General features: G+C 44.6%; 1 protein-coding gene across 4 annotated transcripts; it reads right to left on the bottom strand.

The window, feature by feature from the left end:
- Positions 1-25,280, bottom strand: LOC141223144 (uncharacterized). Of its 4 annotated transcripts, none has more exons than XM_073666763.1 (7): positions 24,945-25,280; positions 24,081-24,221; positions 23,582-23,761; positions 22,566-22,686; positions 5,593-5,690; positions 5,353-5,470; positions 1-1,522 (listed from the first exon to the last, which is right to left on the bottom strand). In XM_073666763.1, the coding sequence occupies exons 2-7, from the start codon at positions 24,162-24,164 to the stop codon at positions 63-65; spliced, it is 2,061 nt and encodes a 686-aa protein (XP_073522864.1). In that variant the 5' UTR covers positions 24,165-24,221; positions 24,945-25,280; the 3' UTR covers positions 1-62. The 4 variants fall into 4 exon arrangements, with proteins under 4 accessions (XP_073522864.1, XP_073522863.1, XP_073522867.1 ...); XM_073666762.1 differs by having other exon boundaries at positions 24,815-24,948; XM_073666766.1 differs by lacking the exons at positions 22,566-22,686; positions 23,582-23,761; positions 24,081-24,221 and having other exon boundaries at positions 24,945-24,963.
- Positions 25,281-26,279: the final 999 nt, after the last annotated feature.

Below are 26,279 nucleotides of genomic sequence, written 5' to 3' on the forward strand. Positions count from 1 at the left end.
GGGGGTGTACTCATTTATGCTGAACAATGCTTATTAAACTTTATATAACACAGTGAGCATAATTACACTTTCTTTCCCATTTGACTTCTCTCATGTTTTACAAGGTGTGATTTATGTATAAAAGATTTCCCACATTCTGAACATGAATACGGCTTCTCTCCTGTGTGACTTCTCTCATGCTGCACAAGATAAGTTTTTTTTGTAAAGCATTTCTCACAGAATGAGCATGAATACGGCTTCTCTCCTGTGTGAATTTTCCGATGTGTAATAAGATTCCCTTTACCTGTAAAGCATTTCCCACATTCTGAACAAGAAAATGGCTTTTCTCCTGTGTGAATTCTTTGATGTATAACAAGTTCTGATTTACTTTTAAAACATTTCCCACATTCTGAACAAGAAAATGGCTTTTCTCCTGTGTGAATTCTGTTATGTGCAGCAAGAATTGATTTACGCATAAAAGATTTCCCACATTCTGAACATGAATACGGCTTCTCTCCTGTGTGAATTCTGTGATGTTTAACAAGATGTGATTTATAACTAAAACACTTCCCACATTCTGAGCATGAATATGGCGACTTTCCAGTATGAATGCTCTGATGTCTACTAAGATTCCGTTTATTTGTGAAGGACTTCTCACATAGTGAACATGAAAATGTTTTTTCTCCTGTGTGATTTCTCTGATGTCTAATAAGATTCCCTTTATTTGTAAAGCATTTCCCACATTCTGAACACGAATATGGCTTCTCTCCTGTGTGAATTCTCTGATGTGTAATAAGATTGCCTTTATCTATAAAGGACTTCCCACATTCTGTACATGAATATGGCTTCTCTCCTGTGTGAATTCTCTGATGTGTAATAAGACTCCAGTTATTCGTGAACGACTTTCCACATTCTGAACATGAATACGGCTTCTCTCCTGTGTGACTTCTCTGATGTTTAACAAGATCTGATTTACCTGTAAAGCATTTTTCACATTGTAAACATGAAAACGGTTTCTCCCCGGTGTGATTTCTTTGATGTAAAACCAGCTCTGATTTACTTTTAAAACATTTCGCACATTCTGAACAAGAAAATGGCTTCTCTCCTGTGTGAATTCTCTGATGTATAATAAGACTTCCTTTACCTGTGAAGGACTTTCCACATTTTGAACATGAATACGGCTTTTCTCCTGTGTGATTTCTCTCATGTCTAACAAATTGTGATTTATATGTAAAGCATTTCCCACATTCTGAACAGGAGTATGGCTTTTTACCTTTGTTTTTTCTGTGTGTTAAAAAATCTGAGCTTTTTGTAAATTGCTTGTCACACTGAAATCTTGAATCCACTTTGCCCCCTGGACTTTTGGTAACAATGTGAGATTGCTCAGGAGATGATTCCTCATGATTAGGAGGATTATAAGAAAGTGAAGTGCTGTGAAGTCCAGGAGGTGCAGGAAGGGTGATGAGGTTTTCTCCATTAGAGTGCTTCATGATATCTTCTTTTTTACAATTTAGTGATAACCCGTTATTCTCACAAGGATTTCCTGTAAGGAGGAAAGATAGATTACATGTGATTTTTTCAACAACACAAAAAGGATTTTTAAATGTTTTTTATGGCGCTCACAATGAAGACCCTCGTCAGTGAAAGTACCGGTAATAAGGAGGACAACTACATGCCATAACATTAACACAATGACAGGTAAAGTGAATGACACTTATAAACTGGTGACATTGGCACAAGTCAGGGGTGGCAGAGATTAGATGGCAAATAGCTCTTTAAGTGGTAATTACTGATGACCGGTTCCCTTAATGTACCTCCAGTGCCATTTCACTCTCTCAAGCTTCATATCGTGGCCTTAATATAGAAAAGTGTCCACGTAATTAAAGAAGTTGTCCACTACTATTAAAAATGCCCCCAATGTAATTAACCCATTGAGAGAAGATTTTATTTAATTACCTAGCTTTGTCTTTATTGCCTGTGAGCGGCGCTATCGCTGGCCACTCACCGGCATCACGCGACCCCCGGCCTCAGCCGGCTCTTGCTTCCCCTGATGTCACGTCAAATGAGGCGTGACTTGGTGATGCGATCCCCGCGGTGGATGCCGGGCTGTGGGTGGGGTTTCACCGTGCGTCACATCCAGCATCCACCGCGCACTTTCCCAATGAATGCAAGGTAATTGTGATTCACAAAATGTTATACAATTGAACGGTGAAGAAAAAAAAAATTACATTTTTACCACTATAATATTATTTTAGCCCCAGATTTTACATTTTCACAAGGGAAAATGGGTAAAAATGACCACATAATTTTATACAATTTCAGCTGAACGGGGCAATACCCCATATGTGGCTGTACAGTACTGCTTAGCCATACGGTGAGACTCGGGAGGGACGGAGCACTATTTGAATCTTGGAGAACAAACTTTAGTAGAACAGTTTGCAGACTCCATATACAAAGCCCCTAAGTGGCAGAAGAGCAGAATCCCCCCTCAAGTGACACCAGTTTGGAAATTACACCCCTATGGAAATGTATCTACAGGTGTAGTGATGAATTTGACTCCATGGGTGCTTTCCAGAAACGAGCAGTAATGGATGTTGTGAAGTGAAAATGCAAATATTTCATTATAGTGGCCAGTACATTGTAGTGTCCGGTACATTGTAGTGCCCTTACGTTGTAGCGCCCAGTACATGATTCCCAGCTAGTGCTTTCTGGAGAAATAAATTGTCTCTCCACGCTACAGTAATGCCAAACATGTGGATGGTAACTGCACACGGTGGGGCCCAGGAGGAGGGGGCATTTGGATTTGGGAGCGCAGATGTCACTGGATTTCTTTAAGTGGGAGCCAAGTCACTTTTCCAGAGCCTTTGTGCTACCAGTAATATGGACACCCCCTATATTACTGTTTACAGATGATGAACCCGAGTGGGGACTTGTTTTTTGTGGGTTGAGTAGAAGCTCTTAATGGTGGCATTTTGGGGTACAGAACATTTTGGATCATATTTATCCTGTGCTGTACGCTGAACACTTACAGTGGGTACGGGAAGTATTCAGACCCCTTTACATTTTTCACTCTTTGTTTCATTGCAGCCATTTGGTAAATTCTAAAAAGTTCATTTATTTTTCTCATTGAAGTACACTCTGCACCCCATCTTGACTGAAAAAAAAGCAGAAATGCAGACAATTTTGCAAATTTATTAAAAAAGAAAAACTGAAATATCACATGGTCATAAGTATTCAGACCCTTTGCTCAGACACTCATATTTAAGTCACATGCTGTCCATTTCCTTGTGATCCTCCTTGAGATGGTTCTACTCCTTCATTGGAGTCCAGCTGTGTTTAATTAAACTTATAGGACTTGATTTGGAAAGACACACACCTGTCTAAATAAGACCTCACGGCTCACAGTGCATGTCAGACCAAATGAGAATCATGAGCTCAAAGGAACTGCCCAAGGAGCTCAGAGACAGAATTGTGGAAAGGCACAGATCTAGCCAAGGTTACAAAAGAATTTCTGCATTACTCAAGGTTCCTAAGAGCACAGTGGCCTTCATAATCCTTAAATGGAAGAAGTTTGGGACCACCAGAAGTCTTTCTAGACCTGGCCGTCCAGCCAAACTGAGCAATCGTGGGAGAAGAGCCTTGGTAGGAGAGGTAAAGAAAAACCCCAAGATCACTGTGGCTGAGCTCCAGCAATGCAGTAGGGAGATGGGAGAAAGCTCACAAAAGTCAACGATCACTGCAGCCCTCCACCAGTCGGGCCTTTATGGAACAGTGGCCAGATGGAAGGATCTACTCAGTGCAAGACATATGAAAGCCCACATAGAGTTTGCTCAAAAACACATGAAGGACTCACAGATTATGAGAAGTAAGATTCTCTGGTCTGATGAGACGAAGATAGAACTTTTTGGTGATAATTCTAACCGGAGAAAACCAGGCACTGCTCATGACCTGCCCAATACAATCCCTACAGTGAAACATGGTGGTGGCAGCATCATGCTATGGGGGTATTTTTCAGCTGCATGGACAGGATGACTGGTTGCAAATGAAGGAAACATGAATGCAGCCAAGTACAGAGATATCCTGGATGAAAACCTCTTCCAGAGTGCTCTGGACCTCGGACTTGGCCGAAGTTTCACCTTCCAACAAGATAGTGACCCTAAGCACACAGCTAAAATGACAAAAGGAGTGGCTTCAGAACAACTCTGTGACCATTCTTGACTGGCCCAGCCAGAGCCCTGACCTAAACCCAATTGAGCATCTCTGGAGAGACCTGAAAATGGCTGTCCACCAACGTTCACCATCCAACCTGATGGAACTGGAGAGGATCTGTAAGGAAGAATGGCAGAGGATCCCTAAATCCAGTTGTGAAAAACTTGTTGCATCATTCCCAAGAAGACTCATGGCTGTACTAGCTCAAAAAGGTGCTTCTACTCAATACTGAGCAAGGGGTCTGAATACTTATGCCCATGTGATATTTCAGTTTTTCTTTTTTAATAAATTTGCAAAAATTTCTACATTTCTTGTTTTTTTCAGTCAAGATGGGGTGCAGAGTGTACTATAATGAGAAAAATAAATGAACTTTTTAGAACTTACTGAATAGCTGCAATAAAACAGAGAGTGAAAAATTTAAAGGGTCTGAATACTTTCCGTACCCACTGTACATCGGGGTTTCCATCTAAATCTACAAAATATATGATTCAGATGACACCCCCGAGGGATCCATTCAGAATAATGAGGCAGCAGAGTTACACTGGACTCCGTCTAGCCTCTGGTCGACTGCGCTTTTATGCACGCTGAAAAAGATGGACATCACTGGATCATAGGCCAGACGGCGTCCACAGAGCCTCATTATACGGAATATTCCCCCGGGGTTCTGTCCGAATCGCAAGCTCAGTCATTTATATGGCAGCATGAGACTTGTGCAAGAATAATATGAAAATAAAAGATGGAAGTAATATTAAAAAACACAATTAGGAAAAATAAAAATGTGCTTATTAAATCATTAAGAAGAGGTGTGAATGCGGCCCAGTTATTCATCGGTGCGCAACCGGACTCTGTACAGGAGCAGCCGCGCCATCACCGGACGCTTCTGCTGTGATGTGGACGGCGGATAAAGCTTCACTGCACCGGAGACTTCATACAATATCACACACCGGTCATCATCACACGCCGCTTAGCATAGTCACATGCCAATCATCATCGTCATAAGCCAGTCATCATAATCACACGCCGCTAATCATAATCACATGCCAATCATCATCATCATACGCCAGTCATCATCATCACACGCCGCTAATCATAGTCACATGCCAATCGTCATCGTCATATGCCGGTCATCATCGTCATCATCACACGACGGTCATTATTACACACCTGTGGAAATATCTACAGGAATCTCCTCCTTCCCGTCACTCACACACGGCTGATCCCCCCTCGTCATCGCTTCTTCTTCTGTCTCGTCCTCCTCTTTATTCTTAGTCGGATCTTCCTCCTGATATATCAGATGTAACAATCAGCACAATACAAGAAACCACCAAAATCTGTGACATCTATGACCTCGATCAGAAATGTCCCCCCATATACAGATCCGGTACAGGGCTCAGCACCGTCTACCTGATGATCCTCCGGGATGTTGTGATTCTTCTCTGGACAGTCCTGGGGATACAGAGGACGGGGACATCTCTCTGGTGGATTTCTTTCCATGAGTCCATCTGTGGGAGACACATAGTGACAGAATACAGTGACATGTAAAAGTTTGGGCACCAATGGTCAAAATTACTGTTATTGTGAACAGTTAAGTTGAAGATGAAATAATCTCTAAACAGCCTAAAGTTAAAGATGACATTTCCTTTGTATTTTAGGCAAAACAATAAATAATAAATTATATATATTTTCATCTTTTACATTTAAAAAAAAAAATCAATAAGGGAAAATGGGCAAATGCAAAAAAGTGTTGGCACCCGGCAAGGTTAGTAGCTAGTAGCGCCCCCTTTTGAAAGTATCACAGCTTGTAAATGCTTTTTGTAGCCAGACAATAGTCTTTCAATTCTTGTTTGAGGGATTTTCATGCATTCATTCTTCTTTGGAGAATTCTTCCAGTTCTGTGAGATTCTTGGGTCATCTTGCATCGTCTGTTATTTTGAGGTCTAGCCACAGATTTTCAATGATGTTCAAATCAGGGGACTATGAGGGCCATTGTAAAACCTTCAGCTTGCACCTTTTGACGTGTGTTTAGTAGTATCATTATCATTTGCCATCCTCTTTTCACCTCCAGCTTTTTTGCAGATGCTGTTATGCTTGCATCAAGAATTTGCTGAAATTTCATGGAATCCATTCTTCCCCCTACCCGTTCCCTGTGCCATTGGCTGCAACACAACCCCAAAGCAGGATTTATCCACCACCATGCTTAATGGTTGGCGAGATGTTCTTTTTCTAAAATTCTGTGCCCTTTTTTCTCCACACAACTTTGATCATTGCTCTATTTTAACCTCATCGGTCCACAAGACTTGTTTCCAAAATGCATCAGACTTTCTTAGATGTACTTTTGCATACTTCTGACGCTGAATTTCATGGTGAGGTCGCAGGAGAGGTTTTCTTCTGATGACTCTTCCATGAAGGCCATATTTGTGCAGGTGTCTCTGAACAGTACAACAATGTACCACAACTCCAGAGTCTGCTAAATCTTTCTGAAGGTCTTTTGCAGTCAGGCGGGGGTTCTGATTTGCCTCTCTAGCAATCCTACTGAAAATTTGCTTGGTCTTCCAGACCTTATCTTGCCCTCCACTGTTTCTGTTAACTGCCATTTCTTTATTACATTTTGAACCGAGGAAAGGGCAACTTGAAAACGCTTTGCTCATAGCCTCCTCCTGCTTTGTGGGCCTCCACCATTTTCAGAGTGCTAGACAGCGGATAACTTGGTTGATGAAATCCGTCTTGTGGTTCTTGTGTAATCTTTACTTTCAGTTTGGAAATAATGATATGCTCGTTTTCCGGGGCAGCCTATGGGGGGCGCTCTATCTGGGTTTCTGCTTACATATTCATCTGTATGCTCTTATGACAGCTCACTTATCGTTCACTGACCTGCCTCCTATTTTACATAATGCATCTAGTAGTGTGTGGCTAGGTAAAATAGGAGGCAGGTCAGTGAAGGCACAGTGAGCTGCCATAAGAGCATACAGGTGAATATGTAATCAGAGCACCAGATAGAGCGCCCCCCACAGGTCGCCCTGGAGCACGAGCATATCATTATCTCCAAACTGAAAGTAAAGATTACACAAGAACCACAGGACGGATTTCATCAAAAAAGGTATAATTTTAATCAGTGTAATGTCGCCTACCTGACAGTCTATGAAGTTTACTAAGCACAATCCTGCTGACAGGTGCGCTTTAAGTACATAATGTGGAATATCTCCTGAAAAAAATGAATAAAGTGAAACAGGTTTTTTTGTATAGAGACTCATGTTAAATACAAAAGAGCAAATGATAATTTAAAACAAAAAACAATGGGAGGGAAAAATAGAAAAATCTAAAGCTTTCTGTGTCACTGGTATTTCCACCTTTACCTTAATTTAGTATGGAAACACATTTTGACTCGCCTGTGGTAAATCACAAAAGAGATTCTCCTGTGATTGTCAGTGCCCATGTGACAAGAATTAGCCAATGAATGATGACTTCAGAGTTTTAAAAAGCCACATGGTAGGCCCCGTTCCTTTGTCACAATGGATTAGACAAAGGAGCTGCTTGAGGACATCAGAACTGCTATTAGCAAACACAAGACTTCCAAAGGGTAGAAGGCCATCTCCAAAAACCTTGGTATCCCAGTTTCAACAGGGCGCAATGTCATTAATAAGTTTGCCAAGCATGGAACAGTCAAGAACCTCCCTGGAAAGAGGAAAATTGGCAAAAGAGGTCTTCAAAGATTGGTGGAAATAGTGGAAAAAAAACATCATGTCAAACATCCAAAGACCTGAAGGCCAACCTGGAATAGTCTGGGGTCATGGTTTCAACAAGTACCATTCGCCGCACACTAAACCAAGGAGAACTTTATGTCCGAAGGCCAAGGAAGAAACCATTGCTGAATAAAAGACATAAAAAGGAATGACTGATCTTTGCCAAAGAGTACCTTGACAAGCCTCAATCCTTCTGGGAAAATGTTCTGTGGACAGATGAAACAAAAATAGAGCTTTTTGGCAATGCAAAGCAACAGTTTGTTTACAGACGGCGCAATGAAGGTTATATAAGGAAAGAAAACCTTACCAACACTTAAGCATGGTGGAGGATCCACAATGCTGTGGGGTTGCATTGCAGCATCTGGTACTGGAGGCCTTGACCATATCACAGGAATCATGAAATCAGAGCATTATCAAGAGGTTTTAGAGCGAAATGTCCTACCCAGTGAAAGAAAATTTAGTTTCAGTCAAAGATCATGGGTCCTCCAGCAAGACAATGACCCAAAGCACACATCCGAAAGTACACAGGAAAGGGTTGAAAAAGAAAAAACATGGACTGTTTTATAATGGCCAGCAATGAGTCCAGACCTCAATCCCACTGAAAATCTTTGGGGTGAGCTGAAATCTGCCGTTGGGAAAAAGAACCCTGGAAACATTCAAAAGCTCGAACAAACTGCAAAGGAAGAGTGGGAGAAAATCCCAGCTGAGAAGTGCAAGAAGCTTATAGATGGCTACAAGAAACGTGTGGAGGCTGTCAGCAATGCCAAAGGGTGGGCAACCAAGTATTAATTACTTGAAGAACAGAGTGGAATGGGGTAAAGGAATAGTCAGCTCACCCACCGTTGATTAGCAGTCTTCATCTGTAAGGCAGCGCGCGGAGCCGTCCCAGTCTCGGACGTGGAGACAAACAGCAGAAAATACAATAGAATATCTATGGATCTCTTTTGGTGACTTGCTACTACAGTTTCTAATGTGATCAATAAACTTCTCTTTTTATATTTTTGGCTACCGCTGGAGGAGGTTCTTGTTTTTCTGCCAAGTATTAATTAGGGGTTTAGGGGGGCCTTTATTGCTGCACATGCTGCTTATTTGGTTTCTTCTTTGAAATTGCCACAAGGAGGTTAAACAATGTTCTATTGTTGTATTACTTTGGACCACCAATTAAAAAAATCCTAAGGATATACTGTAACTTTCATTATTTCTGAAGATATTGTACAGGCCATGAAAAAAATGAAGGGACGCCAATAATGGTGATCAGCAGTGCACAGAAGCCCAGTCACTGAGCAGCGGGAGAAGCAGGTCCTCCGAGCCGTCACCACATGGATTATAGGAGGATTCCCAACACAGATTTATGTCATAGTCACAGGATAATGAATAAGGGACAGATGCCGATTCCCCATGGGGGGGTCGACTGAGGAGATTTTTTCCTTCTGAGAACTAGAAATAAGTAAACCTCCGGCTATTTAACCTCTTTATTGTTGAAAATAATAGCACCCGAGGAGTCTATGTGAGGGGGTCCCAGTATGAGCCCATCGGGGTCTTCACTTTATAGTTATTTTCAGATGGGATGACCGAAAAACATCTGTTCTAATAAAATATACATTTTCCTATAAAGTGAAAGCAAAAAATAGTATTCCAGCACACGATGTAGAAAAATTAAAAAAAGCCTTTATTTAATCCATCGTTAAAAAATACAATTCCAACAGAAATAAAAGCGTGTGTAGGCTTACGCGTTTCGGATCATATTTGACCCTTAGTCATAGCATAAAGTACTGAATAAATGTTGCACTTTTCAAGGAAAAACAGTCAAGGGAAGCTGCCAAGGGTAAGACCCCCCAAAATCAGCTGTGATATCAGCATCACTAATTCAAGGCTAGCAGTGATCTAAACACTAGTTTAACCCTATAGTACATTCATCCTCTACAAACACATAACAATGTGAACTGTCACTTAGTAATGCACTAATTATTTGATCACTTATTACCCAAGTTTTTTATATATGTGAATTCATTGAATAAACAATTGATGCACTATTTAAATATATATGTAACAATAAGAGCTTCTAAAGATATCTAACATTTGATTTCAAGGGCATACTTTTCCCAAAAGAAAAACAAAAAAAAACAAAAAACTTCTCCACTTTAAAACCATATGAAAATGGCTGGAAATTATTACAAAACGTAATTAGCATGTTTTATTTTGTATACTATTAGTTATAGAGTCCCCTAGATTAATCACAAAAATAAAAAATACAATTTTTTCTCCTATGTTTTTTTTTATTTATTTTTTTTTTGTTTTTTTGTCCCTTTTTTTTCCCTCTGTCTTGAAAAAAAAAAAAGAAACAAATGTATTTCCATTTGTTAAATGCCTCAATTTGTCCCAAAATTTTTAATATAGATACATCAATTCATGTTTTAGATTTAGTCCTGCTGGGTGTCTGGTATTTAGTTTTAGAATCCATCGAGCTTCAGTCATCTGGAGTAATTTAACCCTATCTCCACCTCGCCGGGGAGCAGAAACAAATTCCAAAGCACTTACTCGCAGGCTACTTAAATCCCCCTTGTGTTCATACAAAAAATGTTTGGAAGCCCCCGAGAGACTGCGGGTAGTGACATTATTAATGTCATAAATGTGCTCCGACAGTCTTTTTCTTACACTACGGCTTGTAGATCCCACATATTGTTTTCTGCATATTGTGCAAAAAATGATATAGACACAGTGGTCAGCGGCAGAGTTCATGAAAGTCTTCAGATTAAACACTTGACCCTCATTACTTATGACAGACTTGTTATTATTTATCATGAATTTGCATAAACCGCATGACTTCTGCCCGCATCTGAATGAGCCCTTAGTGGACAACCATGTGTGACCTACGTTACCTGTATTTTCTCGGAGGTCACTCGGGGAGATTTCCTATTGTCAGGGATTTTTTTGGAACAAATTTACAACCATTTTTTAGAATTTCTCTAAGGGTACTGTCAGTAGTTAATAATGGTAGATGTTTTCGAACAACATTAATTACTTTATAATAATTGCTATGATATCTGGTGGAGAAGATAATTTCTTTAGAGAAATCTTTCCGGTCTGATTTTTTTGTCTGGAGTAGATAGTGATCTCTGCTTTTTTCATTAGCTTTTATTTCAGCTTTTTCAATGGTTTTATGATTATAGCCCCTGTGCTGGAGTCTCTTTTTAATGTTGTCACATTCTTCCTTATATATACTATGACCAGTACAACACCTCCGAGCTCTGATAAACTCCCCGGTGGGGATATTCCTGATTACATGTTGTGGGTGTTGACTGGAAACAAAATAGAATTTCCTGAGATTTTTTTGCGGAAGAGCTGACAGTCTACTTTCCTATTCAACCTATCTCCACTCAGCTGTATATCCAGAAAGGAAATGGTATCTCTATTGGTATCTACTGTAAAAGACAGATTTAAATCATTATCATTAATGTAATCATTAAAACCAGGGACTAAATCATCTGATCCTTTCCACACTACCAAAATGTCATCTATAAAACGCAGGTATTGTTCTATGCAGTCTGAAAAAGGGTTAGATTCAGAGTAGATAAATTTGGACTCCCACCAGTTCATGTACAGATTTGCCAGGGACGGGGAGAATTTGGCTCCCATGGAACATCCCTGACACTGTACATAGAACTGGTGGGAGAATTTAAAGTAATTATTCTGAAGCAAAAATAGAGTGACATCCAGAATAAATTCTTTCATTACATCAGAATAATTGGAGTATGTGTTTAGTTGATCTGTCAATGCTTGCATAGCTAAACCATGTGGAATGCAAGAATATAATGTTTTTACATCACAGGTAATCCACATGAGATTTTCATCCCAGTTCTGATTTAGCATTACTGATAGTACATGTTTGCTGTCTTTCAAATAGCTGGGTGACATAACTACCAATGGTTGCAGTCTCCCATCTAGCCAGGAACCTAGTCTTTCCAATAGTGAATCCACACCCGACACTATAGGCCTAAATGGAGGAGGAAAAAGCCCTTTATGAGTTTTTGGTAGGGCATGAAAAAATAGGAATTTGGGGATTTTCTGGTAATAGGAATTCTTTTTGTTTTAAATTAAGAATACCTAAATCTACCCCCTCTTGTAGGATTTTCCCCAATTTTTCCTCTATAGTTCGGGTTGGATCCCCATCAATTTTTCTGTATGAGTGGCTGTCATTTAAAATATTATTAACCTCTCTTACATATAGGGTCTTATCCAATATTACCACTGATCCCCCCTTATCAGCATTCTTCACTACAATGTTTGGGTTGTTTTGTATACTTTTTAGTGCTTGTCTTTCTCCCTTAGATAGATTATCCCCCTTATTACAATTAGAAAATATAGATTTTAATTCCCGTTCCACAGAAAGCTGAAACTCATCCATAATGGGGGCTCTTGATTGTAAGGGATAAATGTTTGGCACTTTAGAAACAACACTTATCACCAACAAGATTGTCCCTTTGTGAAAAATCAGATAAGGAATTAAGTTCTGTCAGGGTAACTTGTTCTTTAAACGAAAGTCCTGCATACTCATTAACTGGCAAAAAAGAAGGATTAGTTTCAGCAGCTGATTGATCCTGGTCAAAAAAATGTTTCCTGATAGTCAGTCTTCTCACAAATTTGTTGACATCCAAGATTGTAGAAAAAAAGTCACCATTGTCCTTTGGCACAAAGTTAAGCCCTTTGCGCAATATTTTCAATTCATTGTTCGTAAGGATACATGCAGATTGATTTAGGACCGTAAACTGATTTATTTGCGGTATCTCGTCCTGTAGTTGTGTTTCTTGTGTTTTAGATCTGTGCTTACGCCCCGCTCTCCTGCAGGATTTTGATTTGGATCTGGGTTTGGAGCTACACCGTTTTTTGCCCCACTAGATCCTTCTCCTAAACCATAACAATCATTTTCATCTTCTTCCGTTTCCCCATCTGTCGTTTCTGGTTCAGAGGAGCTAAAAGTGACTCGTGGTGTCCCTCCACTGCCTGGGATCTTATTGCCACTTTGACCTTTTAAAATTGATTTTGGTTTCTTTGGAGATCTAGGATTTCTATAGGGTCTTTGCGGGGGTCACCAGTCATACACATGTCCGGTCTCATAATCTTTAACATCTCTTTCATATTTTTTTTTGTTTATTCTCAACAATAGTATCCTCTAATTTTTCCAATCTGTCCATAATGTCAGACCTCAGCTTCTTATATGTGGCATTGTCTAAAAATTCTGTCAAAGAATTTTCTATTTCTTTGATTTTTAGATCCAGCTCTTTCACTTTTCTTTGTTCATAATCTATAAGAAGCTCCATAAGATTAAGGGAACATCCCGTCAAAATGTCATTCCATTCTTTTTGGAAAACTTCATCAAATTGAACAGTAGACTGTTTTTTTATTCTTAGTCCTCTGGGAATCATCAAATTTTCTACATATTTTTCAAACATGGTATGATCCCACCAGGTTCTCAGGTGTGTAGACAGGAGTTTCTCCAATTGTTGCATGTTGTGTCTTAAATCTGCCTGACCTTTCTTTTGGGAAAAGTATGCCCTTGAAATCAAATGTTAGATATCTTTAGAAGCTCTTATTGTTACATATATATTTAAATAGTGTATCAATTGTTTATTCAATGAATTCACATATATAAAAAACTTGGGTAATAAGTGATCAAATAATTAGTGCAATAAGTGATCAAATAATTAGTGCATTACTAAGTGACAGTTCACACTGTTATATGTTTGTAGAGGATGAATGTACTATAGGGTTAAACTAGTGTTTAGATCACTGCTAGCCTTGAATTAGTGATGCTGATATCACAGCTGATTTTGGGGGGTCTTAAGCCCCCGTCTCACATAGCGATATCGCTAGCGAGATCGCTGCTGTGTCACGGTTTTGGTGACTCACCAGCGATGTCGCTATGTGTAACACTTTGCAGCGATCAGGCCCCTGCTGTGAGGTCGCTGATTGCTGCAAAGTGTCCTGGACCATTTTTTGGTCGTTGGCCTCCCGCTGGCCAGCACACATCGCTGTGTGTGACCAGCAGGACCAACGATCTGGCTGGTATCCATGGTAAACATCGGGTTACTAGGGGCACGCGCGCACTTAGTAACCCGCTTTTTACCTTGGATACCACTCTGCTATGGTGCGCGGGAGGTTACCGTTCACCTTAGCAGAGTAATATTCATGATAAACATTGGGTTACTAAGTGCGCGTGTGCCCCTAGTAACCCGATGTTTATCATGGATACGACTCTGCTAAGGTGAACGGTAACCTCCCGCGCACCATAGCAGAGTAGTATCCAAGGTAAACAGCGGGTTACTAGGGGCACACGCGCACTTAGTAACCCGATGTTTACCATAGTTACCAGCCTGCTCCTGCTTCAGCAGCAGGCTGGTAACGGGAGCAGGACATCGTGGAACGATTCTTTCCACGATATCGCTGCTCCCCTGATCGCTAGTGAGCCTGCCTGTTTGACAGCTCACCAGCGATGTATTAGCGATGCAGCAACGATCCCTGACAGGTCGTATCGTTGTCGGGATCGCTGCTGCATCGCTTAGTGTGATGGGGCCTTTACCCTTGGCAGTTTCCCTTGACAGTTTTTCCTTGAAAAGTGCAACATTTATTCAGTACTTTATGCTATGACTAAGGGTCAAATATGATCCGAAACGCGTAAGCCTACACACGCTTTTATTTCTGTTGGAATTGTATTTTTTAACGATGGATTAAATAAAGGCTTTTTTTAATTTTTCTACATCGTGTGCTGGAATACTATTTTTAGCTTTCACTGAAGATTTTTCTCCCAGATGGGGATGGACTAATTCCGAGCACCGAGATCATGGAAAGGAGGACTGGGCAAGCTGGGCCAGGTGAGCTGAAGATCTTTTTTTTATTTTCCTATAAAGTATTTAATCCCTTCCCAATATCCAGCATCTACCTGTACCTGCAGCGATCGGCGCTTAAACTCTGACCTTTGCGGTTAACCCCTTGAATACATAGTTATATAGGTTTAAATAAGACTCAGGTCCATCAAGTCCAACCGGTCTCCACAAGTTCTACATTCTTTATCAATTATTTTAACCTACAATGACATTCACTGTGAGAAAATCATCCGGCCCTTCTATAAATGCCATTCCTCTTGATTGAACAAATCTAATCGTCTGGAATAACTGAGAAGAAAAGCTGTATTGTCACAGGTAATACATTGGGATCACAGGTTTTTGTAGCATCGGCGTCTCTGCCTCCTGCCAGGCAGAGACGCCGTCCCTCTCACCTCCCCGCGCGGCGTCCTCCAGCGCTCCTCTTCCTGCAGCGGCCGGCGCGCGCTCCTTCCCGGGCACTGTGCTTAGGGCGCGCGCTCCCTCTCTCTTACAGGGGCCGCGTGCGCCGTCCTAAGGAGTCCCCGGCCAATTGCCGGAGGACCTCCCATATATAAGGCACCTCCTCCAAAATGGAGGTGTCCGAGCAAAAGTTGTTGCACAAGTATACTTACCTCTGCTTCAGCCCTCAGGTCCCGTTGCCAGCCTGACTACCAGTCCTGTCTGCCAGCTTGTCTACTCTCCAGCCCGACAGTCTGTCTCCGGTCATCCGCCAGTCTGTCTATGGGCAAGTCCACCTGCTTACCAGGAAGCACCTGCCTGCTACCTGCCGTGCTTGCTAACCCGCTCACCTGGGAGTGCTCGCCTGTTACCCGTCTGTTACCTGCTAGCCTACCTGGAGGCTCTGCCATCACTTGCCGTGATGACCACCTGCCTGCTAGCCTAGAGACTTTACCCTGCTTGGCCGTCACTTGCCGTGACCACCTGATAGCCTACCTGGAGGCTCCTGCCGTCACTTGCCGTGACCACCCGCCTGGTAAACTTAGAGACTACTACCTGCTCTGCTGTCACGTACCGTGACCACCTGTCAGCTATACCAGAGACTTCAGCCTGATTGCTGTATCCATCCATCATACCGGTCAGTCCTAGCCATCTGACCCGTGGGAGCCACCTGATCTCTTACAAGGTCGTCCCCAGAGTAGCACCTGGTCCCTCTGTCCGGATCCTCCCTGGTCACGGAGTTGTTAGCCGACATCCGACCAGTGTCGGTTCGGGTTGATACTTAGTTACGCCCCTCTGGGTCCCTCCTCCCTCCTTGCACCGCGGCACAGAGGTTCCACCACCCGGACCCGTAACAGTTTTTATCTATTTACTACAGTCGTGAGGCAGTGAGGGGAATTATATGCGAGGGACGGTATGTATACCCTAGGATGCGCATAGAGGCACATTGAACCCGCTGGAGTGCACTGGAATCACAGAAACACCTGTGGTTGCAGAGCAAAATAAAAGTAAAGTTTGGACTTAAGAAAACCCAGCGTGGGCTTTTATTTTGGGAGTGATCTGCAGGTGGCAGTGGGGCGGTCCACTCCCTCCAGCCGAGTCTTACAAGTGGCTCATGGCCACAGAATCCATTAAAAAACCTTCAGCAAAGGTTTGGGTGTGTCAGTGGTTTGTTTGCTAAGCGGCAGAGCAGGAGGCTCTGTACAATGCAAGCCTGGGTGAAGGCAAAGGCTTTTGAAGGCAACGTAACTGGCGCACCTGAGTGAAACGGTGGCAGGTTTACATGTTCAAAAGTGACCAAAACATCAGCCAGAAAGCATTGGTACTGAGATGTGGTCTGTGGTCCCCACCTGCAGAACCACTCCTTTATTGAGGGTGTCTTGATAATTGCCAATAATTTCCATCTATTGTCTATTCAATTTGCACAACAGCATGTGAAATTGATTGTCAATCAGTGTTGCTTCCTAAGTGGACAGTTTGATTTCACAGAAGTTTCATTCACTTGGAGTTATATTCTGTTAAGTGTTCCCTTTATTTTTTTGAGCAGTGTATATACCAGTGATTAGCTGCAGAGCATTGCAAGTAACATGGAAATACAATGCAGATTTCAGAAGAGATAACACGTAGCAGAGGAGTGAGATATTAATATCAAGGGGGAGGAAATGTGTAAGAGGGAGACCAGGACGGTCATGCGCCTCTTCCCTCTTTCTGCACATATTGCTGTACCCTGTGTTTATATATGAGTATGTATGTGACCTAATGTCTGATGTGTTAGTTATAGGGTGAGTATATATAGATAGAGTATTAGATTAGGTGCTGCATGTTAGCAGACATTTCAATTCATATATATTCAGCTCTGGCTCAGGATAGCAAGCATGTTGGGTCACGCGTGCAACAGACTAAGTGCAATACCTTAAAGTGCTTTTATTAAGCAGTTATACCAAGGCAGTTGGACAGGGCATGAGACAGGTAAGGTGCATAAGATATTCATACAAACATGCTGCTTCTTAGTCAGTTGTATTGCATTATGCATTAGTCATAGCAATCTGCCTCTTACTTGTTTTAACTTCTGCTTTCTCACATCTCGTCCGCCTTTTAACACATTCTATGCACTCTCTCCATATCCACCCCTCCCTTCTCCCCTCTCTCTTGTATAACTCTGAGGCTCTACTGACATTTCTCACCCACTCCAAACCATCCACTACCTCCATACAGCACTCAAAACGTTCATACAAATCATTGCACCACCTGCTCTCTCTCTTTTTCTCTCCTTCTCCTAGTTGCTGGCGACATCTCCCCCAACCCTGGGCCTCCCTGCACTAGCATATACTCTCCTCCAGCTGCATATAGAAACCCTGCTAATCTTAGTAACATTCAGTGCTTTCCCTCTCCTATTGCTTTCATTGTGCTCTCTGGAACGCACGGTCTGTGTGTAACAAACTAACTTACATTCACAATTTTTTCCTCAGCAATTCCCTTCACCTTCTGGCTATTACAAAAATCTGGATCCAGCATTCAGACACCACCGCAGCTGCTGCTCTCTCATTTGGTGGATTGAAATTTTCACATATGGCCAGACCTGAGAATAGACAGGGTGGAGGTGTTGGTTTGCTCCTTTCACCGCAATGTGCTTTCCAGGTCACCCCCACCCCGGTTCACTCACTTATGTTGCCTTCCTTTGAAGTCCACACCGTCAGACTCTTCAAACCCTTCTCCCTGTGAGTGGTGGTTGTGTATCGCCCTCCAGGCCCCTCCCGCCAGTTCCTGGATCACTTTGCCACCTGGCTTCCTCACTTTCTATCCTGTGACATCCCCACCCTCATCATGGGAGACTTTAACATCCCCATCAATGATCTCCTCTCCCAATCTGCCTCTCATAGGTTACTAACTCTCCTACACATGAAGATGGGAATACTCTGGACCTGGTTTTCTTCCGTCTATGCTCGCTGCATGACTTTACTAACTCCCCTCTCCTGCTCTCAGACCACAACCTTCTTTCCTTCTCTGTCAAGAACTGTCTCCTCACCCGGGACACCCCCCACTTACCACACTTATAGGAAAACACGTGCCATTAATACCCAGCAGCTTATGGACAATCTCCACACATCTTCAGCCCCCATCTCCTGTCTAGACTTGCCATTGTCACACTACAATAATACAGTGAAGAGAACCCTAGATGAAGCAGCACCTTCTACACGCAGAAAGACCCGACACAGACAACGGCAGCCCTGGCACACAATGCAAATACGTTTTCTTCAGCGTTGCTCTAGGTGTGCTGAGCGGCAGTGAAGGAAATCTCTTTTAGCAGAGGACTTCATCCACTATAAATTCATGCTCAAAACCTATAACTCTGCCCTTCATATGGCCAAACAATCCTACTTCACCCCCCTCATCACTTCACTATCCAACAATCCAAAATGACTTTTTGAAACCTTAAACTGCCTCCTAAAACCTAATGCACAGCCTGCTACCACCAGCCTCAGCGGTGAGGATCTGGCCACTTATTTCCTAGAAAAAATCAACCACATCCATCAGGACATCTCAGCCCAAACTCCTCAGTGCCTGGATCCCCTTCCCTGCTGCACTTCAAGCTCACTAGCCATCTTTGAGCCTGTCACAGAAGAAGAAGTTACTCAGCTTCTCATTTCTTCTCGACCTACAACCAGCAACAGTGACCCCATTCCTTCACATCTGCTGCAGTCTCTCTCACCGGTGATCACCACTCACCTGACTAAAATATTTAACCTCTCTCTTTCTTCAGGTATCTTTCCCTCATTTAAACATGCCATCATAACCCCTTTACTTAAATAGCCATCCCTGGACCAGAACTGCACTGCTAACTACAGACCTGTCTCTAATCTTCCTTACATCTCTAAACTCCTGGAACGCTTGGTCCACTCCCGTCTAATCGGCTATCTCTCAGATAACTCCTCGACCCTCTACAATCTGATTTCCGCTCCACTCCACTGAAACTGCCCTCACTAAAGTCTCTAATGATCTACTAACAGCTAAATCCAAAGGTCACTGCTCCCTGCTGATTCTCCTGGATCTCTCTGCCACATTTGACACTGTGGATCACCAGCTCCTCCTCACTATGCTCCACTCTATAGGCCTCAAGGAAACCATTCTCTCCTGGTTCTTCTACCTCTCTGACCCTCCTTCACTGTATCTTTTGCCGGCTCCTCTTCCTCTCCTCATCCCCTTATAGTAGGAGTTCCGCAGGGCTCAGTCCTAGGCCCCCTCCTCTTCTCTCTATACACTGCCCCTTTTGGACAAACAATCAGCAGACTTGGGTTTCAGTGTCATCTCTATGCTGAAGACACCCAATTATACAGTTCTTCCCCTGACATCACCCCTACCCTAATACAAAATACCAAGGACTGTCTGTCTGCTGTCTCTAACATCATGTCCTCCCTCTATCTTAAACTGAATCTCTCCAAAACTGAACTCCTCGTGTTTCTCCCCTCTACTAACCCAACTCTGCCTAACATCAAAATTACCTTGGAGGGTTCAACCATAACTCCCAAGCAGCACGGCCGCTGCCTTGGGGTCATATCTTCGACACTAACCTTTCCTTTACTCCCTATATCCGATCACTCACTCGCTCTTGTCACCTGCATCTTAAAAACATCTCCAGAATCCGACCTTTTCTCACCTTTGAAACTGCTAAAACTCTTACTGTCGCTCTTATTTACTCTCGTTTGGACTACTGCAACTCTCTTCTGATTGGTCTTCCGCTTACCAAACTTTCTCCTCTCCAATCCGTCCTGACTGTGGCAGCCAGGGTCGTATTTCTGTCCAGCCGCTTCACCGATGCTTCCATCTTGTGCCAGTCATTACACTGGTTGCCCATTCGCTACAGGGTCCAATATAAACTCATCACTCTCACCCACAAAGTTCTCCACAGTTCTGTACCGCCTTACATCTCTTCTCTCATCTCTGCCTATCGCCCTACACGTGCCCTCCGTTCTACAAATAACCTAAGACTAACATCCCTCATAATCTGAACCTCGCACCTCCGTCTCCAAGACTTCTCTCGTGCTGCGCCAGTTCTCTGGAATGCTCTACCCCTGACGATCTGACTGATGCCTAGCCCCCATGTCTTCAAGTGCGCTTTAAAAACCCATCTCTTTAAACAAGCCGACCACCTCAACAACTCAGTAAACCAACTTTCCCTTGTCCCCTCCTTCTAAATATTATTCAGAATCTGCTCCCTACTATTCATCTGTCTCCACACCCTCCATGCACAAGATAACTGCACTCGATACTTGATTATTGCACTTATACATACGGGCTGATGACCGGATCATGCAGCTTTATATGAAAATCCCTATTTATTATAATTGTCAGACCTGAAATAACAAGCACTTTTCACCTACTGTGTCCCCCCATTCCCTTGTAGAATGTAAGCGTGTGAGCGGCCGGACCCTCGCTCCTAATGTAACTGTTTAAACTGTCTTACCTTGTATTGAATTTATTGTCTGTACATGTCCCCGCTTAATTGTAAAGTGCTGCGGAATATGTTGGCACTATATAAATGAAACGTATTATTATTATTAGGAATTGGGTACAGTGTAGTGGTGAACGCAATAGTTTAGGATAGAAACAGTTACTGTGTTTAGCAATAGCTGCAGAGCAGGAGGAGCCGGGGTAGTTACCAGGAGGTTTAGTGACTGCAGCAGGGGAGTAACGGGGAAGTCTGCCCAGCAACCGAAGGAGGATTGGTGATTGGCCCAGTCAAAAGGGGAGGAGATTAGGCGAGGGCGGAGTAACGGTTTTTCCAGTCAGTTAGTTCTGAGGGAGGGATGTGACAGAGCAGTAGCTGGAGGTCCAGGGGGCACAGAAACCCGGTCCGACCAGCAGCAGAGGAACGTTAGGAACTCTAAAACGACTTTCCCTTAATGTTCGGGGCCTACGGTCCACAGGAGTCAGCAGAGTAACTTGTCTCAAAATCTTCCCAGAAGGGGAAGTCAGACGGGGAATAGTACAGAGGAAATGGAACGGGACTCTAAAAACTGCGAGGGTCTCAGAGGCCAAAGAGGTGCACTATGGAAGGGACATCTCAGGAGAAACAGACGGTGAATATTAACATATGCTGTGCAATGAACTGTGCACCTGGAAAAGGATGCGCCCAATACTGCGTGTTCCCTCATGGTGAAGTTGGACTGTTAAGTAAAGTTCTTTTTTATAAAACGGAGTGGAAGTCCCCTATCGTGTGTGCGGCGGTTACTGAAGAGGAAAACCGAAGACGGCAGAGATCTGCGACCAACACGTGAGTGTTCTGCACCACACGCACAGCACAGGAGAATTGGGACATTTGTCTTTGTCAGGGAGCCAGGGTGTAGGAACACAACAGTCCCTCGCCACTACTACCACCCTCACAAAAAATGCATAGGCCAGACTGTAATCCCAAGGAATCAAGAAGGTGTAGCTACAGTCACCACTGTGAGCGACAGCTGTAACTGTGCCCCGACACTGAGTGACGGTCGCTCTGTACTGATGCACTGCTGAGCCGGCTGCCAGTCTCAGTCCCGGGCGCAGTTACAGACGCCGCTCAGTGCTGCGTACGGTGACAGTAGGTGCGTTGGCGCCTGCATGACTGAAAGCCGGCGGCTTCCGGGTGCCGCACACTCAGTACAGCGGCCGGGCACCTCCCTAATGCTATTAACCAGCAGATTAACCCCATATGTGCATGTTATTGGCAATATCCAACCAGACAGGTTCCCTGTAAGGAACAATGCACAATAAATGTAAATCACTACAAATCTGAGACCTCAGAGACGTGTAACATCTTATTCTGGTCGTGTCCGATACAAAACTCCTTCTATTCCCCCCTAACATGTAGACTGTGAGCAGGGCCCTCCCTTATATTGTACCATACTGATACCGGGGGAGGGACGTCACCAGAGTAACCGCCCAGTGTGGGACGTCGGATCAGGGGACAAAGGACCCCATCAGTCACCAGAACAGGAGTCCTGAGACCCCAACAAGCTCAGGAGGAACGACCCTTCATAGCCCTCATTACTGATCGGCCATTATGTCATGAAGAGATGAATCTTCCTAATATTTCTTCTGCTGTCGCCTTATGAGGCTTCATTGTCCTCCAAACACAATCGGAAATCTGCTGATATATCCACAGAATCTAAAATCAAACTCTGCTGACAATCACTCTCCTGTGTGAGCGATGGGGGAGGGGAGAGGAGAAGACGAGACAGGGAGGGAGCGAGAACATCAGCGCAAGAGTCACATGTGCAAGGCAAAAAAAGAGGAGAAAAGTCGAAAATGGGAGATTCATCATTACACGTCATCTACAGCGAACCTGGTTTAAGAGGCCGGAGCTCCTCCATCATCACCTCCTGGTACCGATCCTGGTGTCCTTCTAGATACTCCCACTCCTCCATGGAGAGATAGACAGCGACGTCCTGACACCTTATAGGAACCTGACAACAACGACACAGTCATCACCCAGAATCCTCCAGTGCTGTCCTGTATAATGTCCCAGCAGTCACTTCTCCGCTCATCACCCAGAATCCTCCAGTGCCGTCCTGTATAATGTCCCAGCAGTCACCTCTCCGGTCATCACCCAGAATCCTCCAGTGCCGTCCTGTATAATGTCCCAGCAGTCACCTCTCCGGACATCACCCAGAATCCTTCAGTGCCGTCCTGTATAATGTCCCAGCAGTCACCTCTCCGGACATCACCCAGAATCCTCCAGTGCCGTCCTGTATAATGTCCCAGCAGTCACCTCTCCGGACATCACCCAGAATCCTCCAGTGCCGTCCTGTATAATGTCCCAGCAGTCACCTCTCCGGACATCACCCAGAATCCTCCAGTGCCGTCCTGTATAATGTCCCAGCAGTCACCTTTCCGGACATCACCCAGAATCCTCCAGTGCTGTCCTGTATAATGTCCCAGCAGTCACCTCTCTGCTCATCACCCAGAATCCTCCAGTGCTCTCCTGTATAATGTCCCAGCAGTCACCTCTCTGCTCATCACCCAGAATCCTCCAGTGCTGTCCTGTATAATGTCCCAGCAGTCACCTCTCCGGTCATCGCCCAGAATCCTCCAGTGCTGCCCTGTATAATGTCCCAGCAATCACCTCTCCGGTCATCACCCAGAATCCTCCAGTGCTGTTCTGTATAATGTCCCAGCAATCACCTCTCCGGTCATCACCCAGAATCCTCCAGTGCTGTCCTGTATAATGTCCCAGCAGTCACCTCTCCGGTCATCACCCAGAATCCTCCAGTGCTGTTCTGTATAATGTCCCAGCAGTCACCTCTCCGTTCATCACCCAGAATCCTCCAGTGCCGTCCAGTATAATGTCCCAGCAGTCACCTCTCCGCTCAGCAGCTCAATCATCTTGTTGCTGAGCTCTAGGATCTTCCTCTTCCTCTCATGTATCGGGGGGTGCTGGGGAGGGTCTGTGATGGGGCCCGGGCTCCGCCCTCCTGACTCCTGGAGATGGATGATGGGAGTCACACCCTCCCCCGGTGTCTTCCTCACTATTGTGTAATCCTGTGTATGGAGAGAGACACTTAGGGAGAAGAATTCCTTCCCGACTCCAGATCTGACAATCAGTAGAAATCCCGGGATCAATAACCGTCTCCAGTAATCTGGGGCCATAACCTGGAATATTATTACACTCAGGACAGACATCCAGGCCCCTCTACAGCTCTTATAGGGAATCCCCATGACAACTCCTCCTGGCAGAGAGCTGCACACAATCACTGCTCTTACAGTAAAGAATCCTTCTCCTCCTCTTCTGGATTTCCTCTTCCCGATGTCGGACTTGTTACATAACACAATAAAGCTGATAGAAATGTAGAGGAGTTACCTCTCCGCTCAGCAGGGAGATGATCTCCAGGGTGAAGTGTAATAATCTTCTGGTGGTCTCGTCCTCGTCCATCCTCGGGGTCATTCAGGAGAAGGAGGGATGAGCACTGGATCAGCTGGAGGGATCTCGTCCTGCCGGCGTCTTCATGATAAAGGAGAAGATGGAGATCACAGGAGACGATATAACGACAATCACTGAATTCTGCCCCAAATATCCGACATTTATCAGGAAGAATCTGGAGGAAAAGCCACAAACTCCACCGCGGCCTCCTCCGCTGATCTGACCGCTCATTATCAGCCTCGTAGGAGGACGGTCACCGTGGTAACTACACCTCCAGCAGGGGACGGTCACCGTGGTAACTACAGCGCCAGCAAGGGGGGGGGGTGGTCACCATGGTAACTACACCGCCAGCGGGGGGATGGTCACCATGGTAACTACACCGCCAGCGGGGGGATGGTCACCATGGTAACTACACCGCCAGCAAGGGGGGGGGGGGGGTGGTCACCATGGTAACTACACCGCCAGTGGGGGGGGGGGGATGGTCACCATGGTAACCACATCGCCAGCGGGGGACGGTCACGGTGGTAACTACACCAGCAGCAGGGGGTCAGGGAGATTCCATGCAAGTAACAGGACCCCCTCCTCACCCACGCAGTCTCGCACCTACAGAATCCCCCCCGCTCCCTGTGCAGCCTCTATACAGGAACAGCCACTTATCTGCGCCCCCAAATCACCTCGGCTCCTCGGTGTAATCACCACAGTCTCAGCAGCAGAGAGCAAGAGAGCAGAGCCCCGCCCCTTCCGGTGACATCATCAAGTCACATGGGTATGACGTCATTTAGCCCAGGTGTATGTAGTCTCTACCTTTCCTGAGCCCCGCCCCTGATCACATGACGGTGACGTCACCACAGGTCCTCCGCTCTCAGTGCAGCAGCCTCTTCCTGTGGTGTCTCTCTCCCCCTCCGCCGTCTCTCTGTCTCATAGTCAGGATCACACGCTGTCTCTGTGTTGCTGCCCTCTGCTGGTTGTTGGAGGCAGCGCGCAGAAGCTATCTGTCCCGGCCTGTTGTCTCTGCTCTGATTGGCTCCGCAGTGTTTCCTCACAGACTGTAATGATTCTATAAACTATAAAGTTATTATAATGGTGAAGGAGCTGTGATGAGGCTGCGGTCATGTGACAGTGATGACGTCCCCGCAGCTCCTCCCCCTCAGGGGTCATTGCCCCGCCCAGATCTGCAGATGATCCCGGCGCAGTCGCTCCTCCGGCTCCTCCTCCCTCTGACGTCACATAGTGGCCGCTTTCTCCAGTGATGAGGATTTCTCTGCTCCCGGAGGTTCTGTAAGTCCAGTAGTCTCATCAGGTCCACATCTATAGTAAGTTCATCTGTTTCCCCAGTCAGGGCTCGCTCTCACTTCAATTTGATAAAACCCCAGACTGCGTCCGGACCCAGTAATCCTCGGATTCTCTGCTCAGCGGCGTTTTGTTTTCCAGCTCCGATCGGATCGCACGCACCCATATAATCTACAGGTGCGTGTGAAACATCGCGCTGCACTCAGATACCACCCGAGTGCAGTGCGATTCCCGCCAATGCCAGCAGCAGAGGAGATGGAGATAGTGATTTCCCCGTCCCCTCCGCAGCCGTGCGAGAGGATCAGAGCATGGAGCACTGACATTCGGCTCCCGCTCGCAGCAGAGCAGCAGCGAGTGTCATTAGCATATCGCATCGGGGGGTTTCGCATCGCATACCGTACGCTAGTGGGACCCCGGCCTAAGAGATACGTCTGTGTCTTGTATAGCAGAGCGGAGTTGTACAGATACCTGTCTTTACGTAGGCTCAGGTTCTCCCGGGTGCGACTCAGCCTCAGCATCCTCCCGCGCCATCTCCTCCTCTCCATGTTGTTGTGCAGAGTTCTCGGCGCCATCTTGTGATCAGGGTCTGGAGAATTTTTCATATTGTAATTATTATTTTTTTCTCCTATTTTTTAAATTTTAAAAAATGTTATTAAAATGTTCTAATGCTGATAATTTAGTCGTCCGTTCAGATATTAAAATATTCACCCAATGATGAATGAAAGCAATTCTAAATCCATAACCCTTCTATGACCTGATCACTGTTATATGGTACGATGATTATTATCTTACTTGTTTTAACTTCTGCTTTCTCACATCTCGCCCACCCTTTAACACATTCTGTGCACT

This window comes from Phyllobates terribilis, unplaced genomic scaffold, assembly GCF_046119375.1.
Source record: "Phyllobates terribilis strain yellow unplaced genomic scaffold, ASM4611937v1 Scaffold_370__1_contigs__length_1879735, whole genome shotgun sequence".
Classification (NCBI taxonomy): Eukaryota; Metazoa; Chordata; class Amphibia; order Anura; family Dendrobatidae; genus Phyllobates; species Phyllobates terribilis.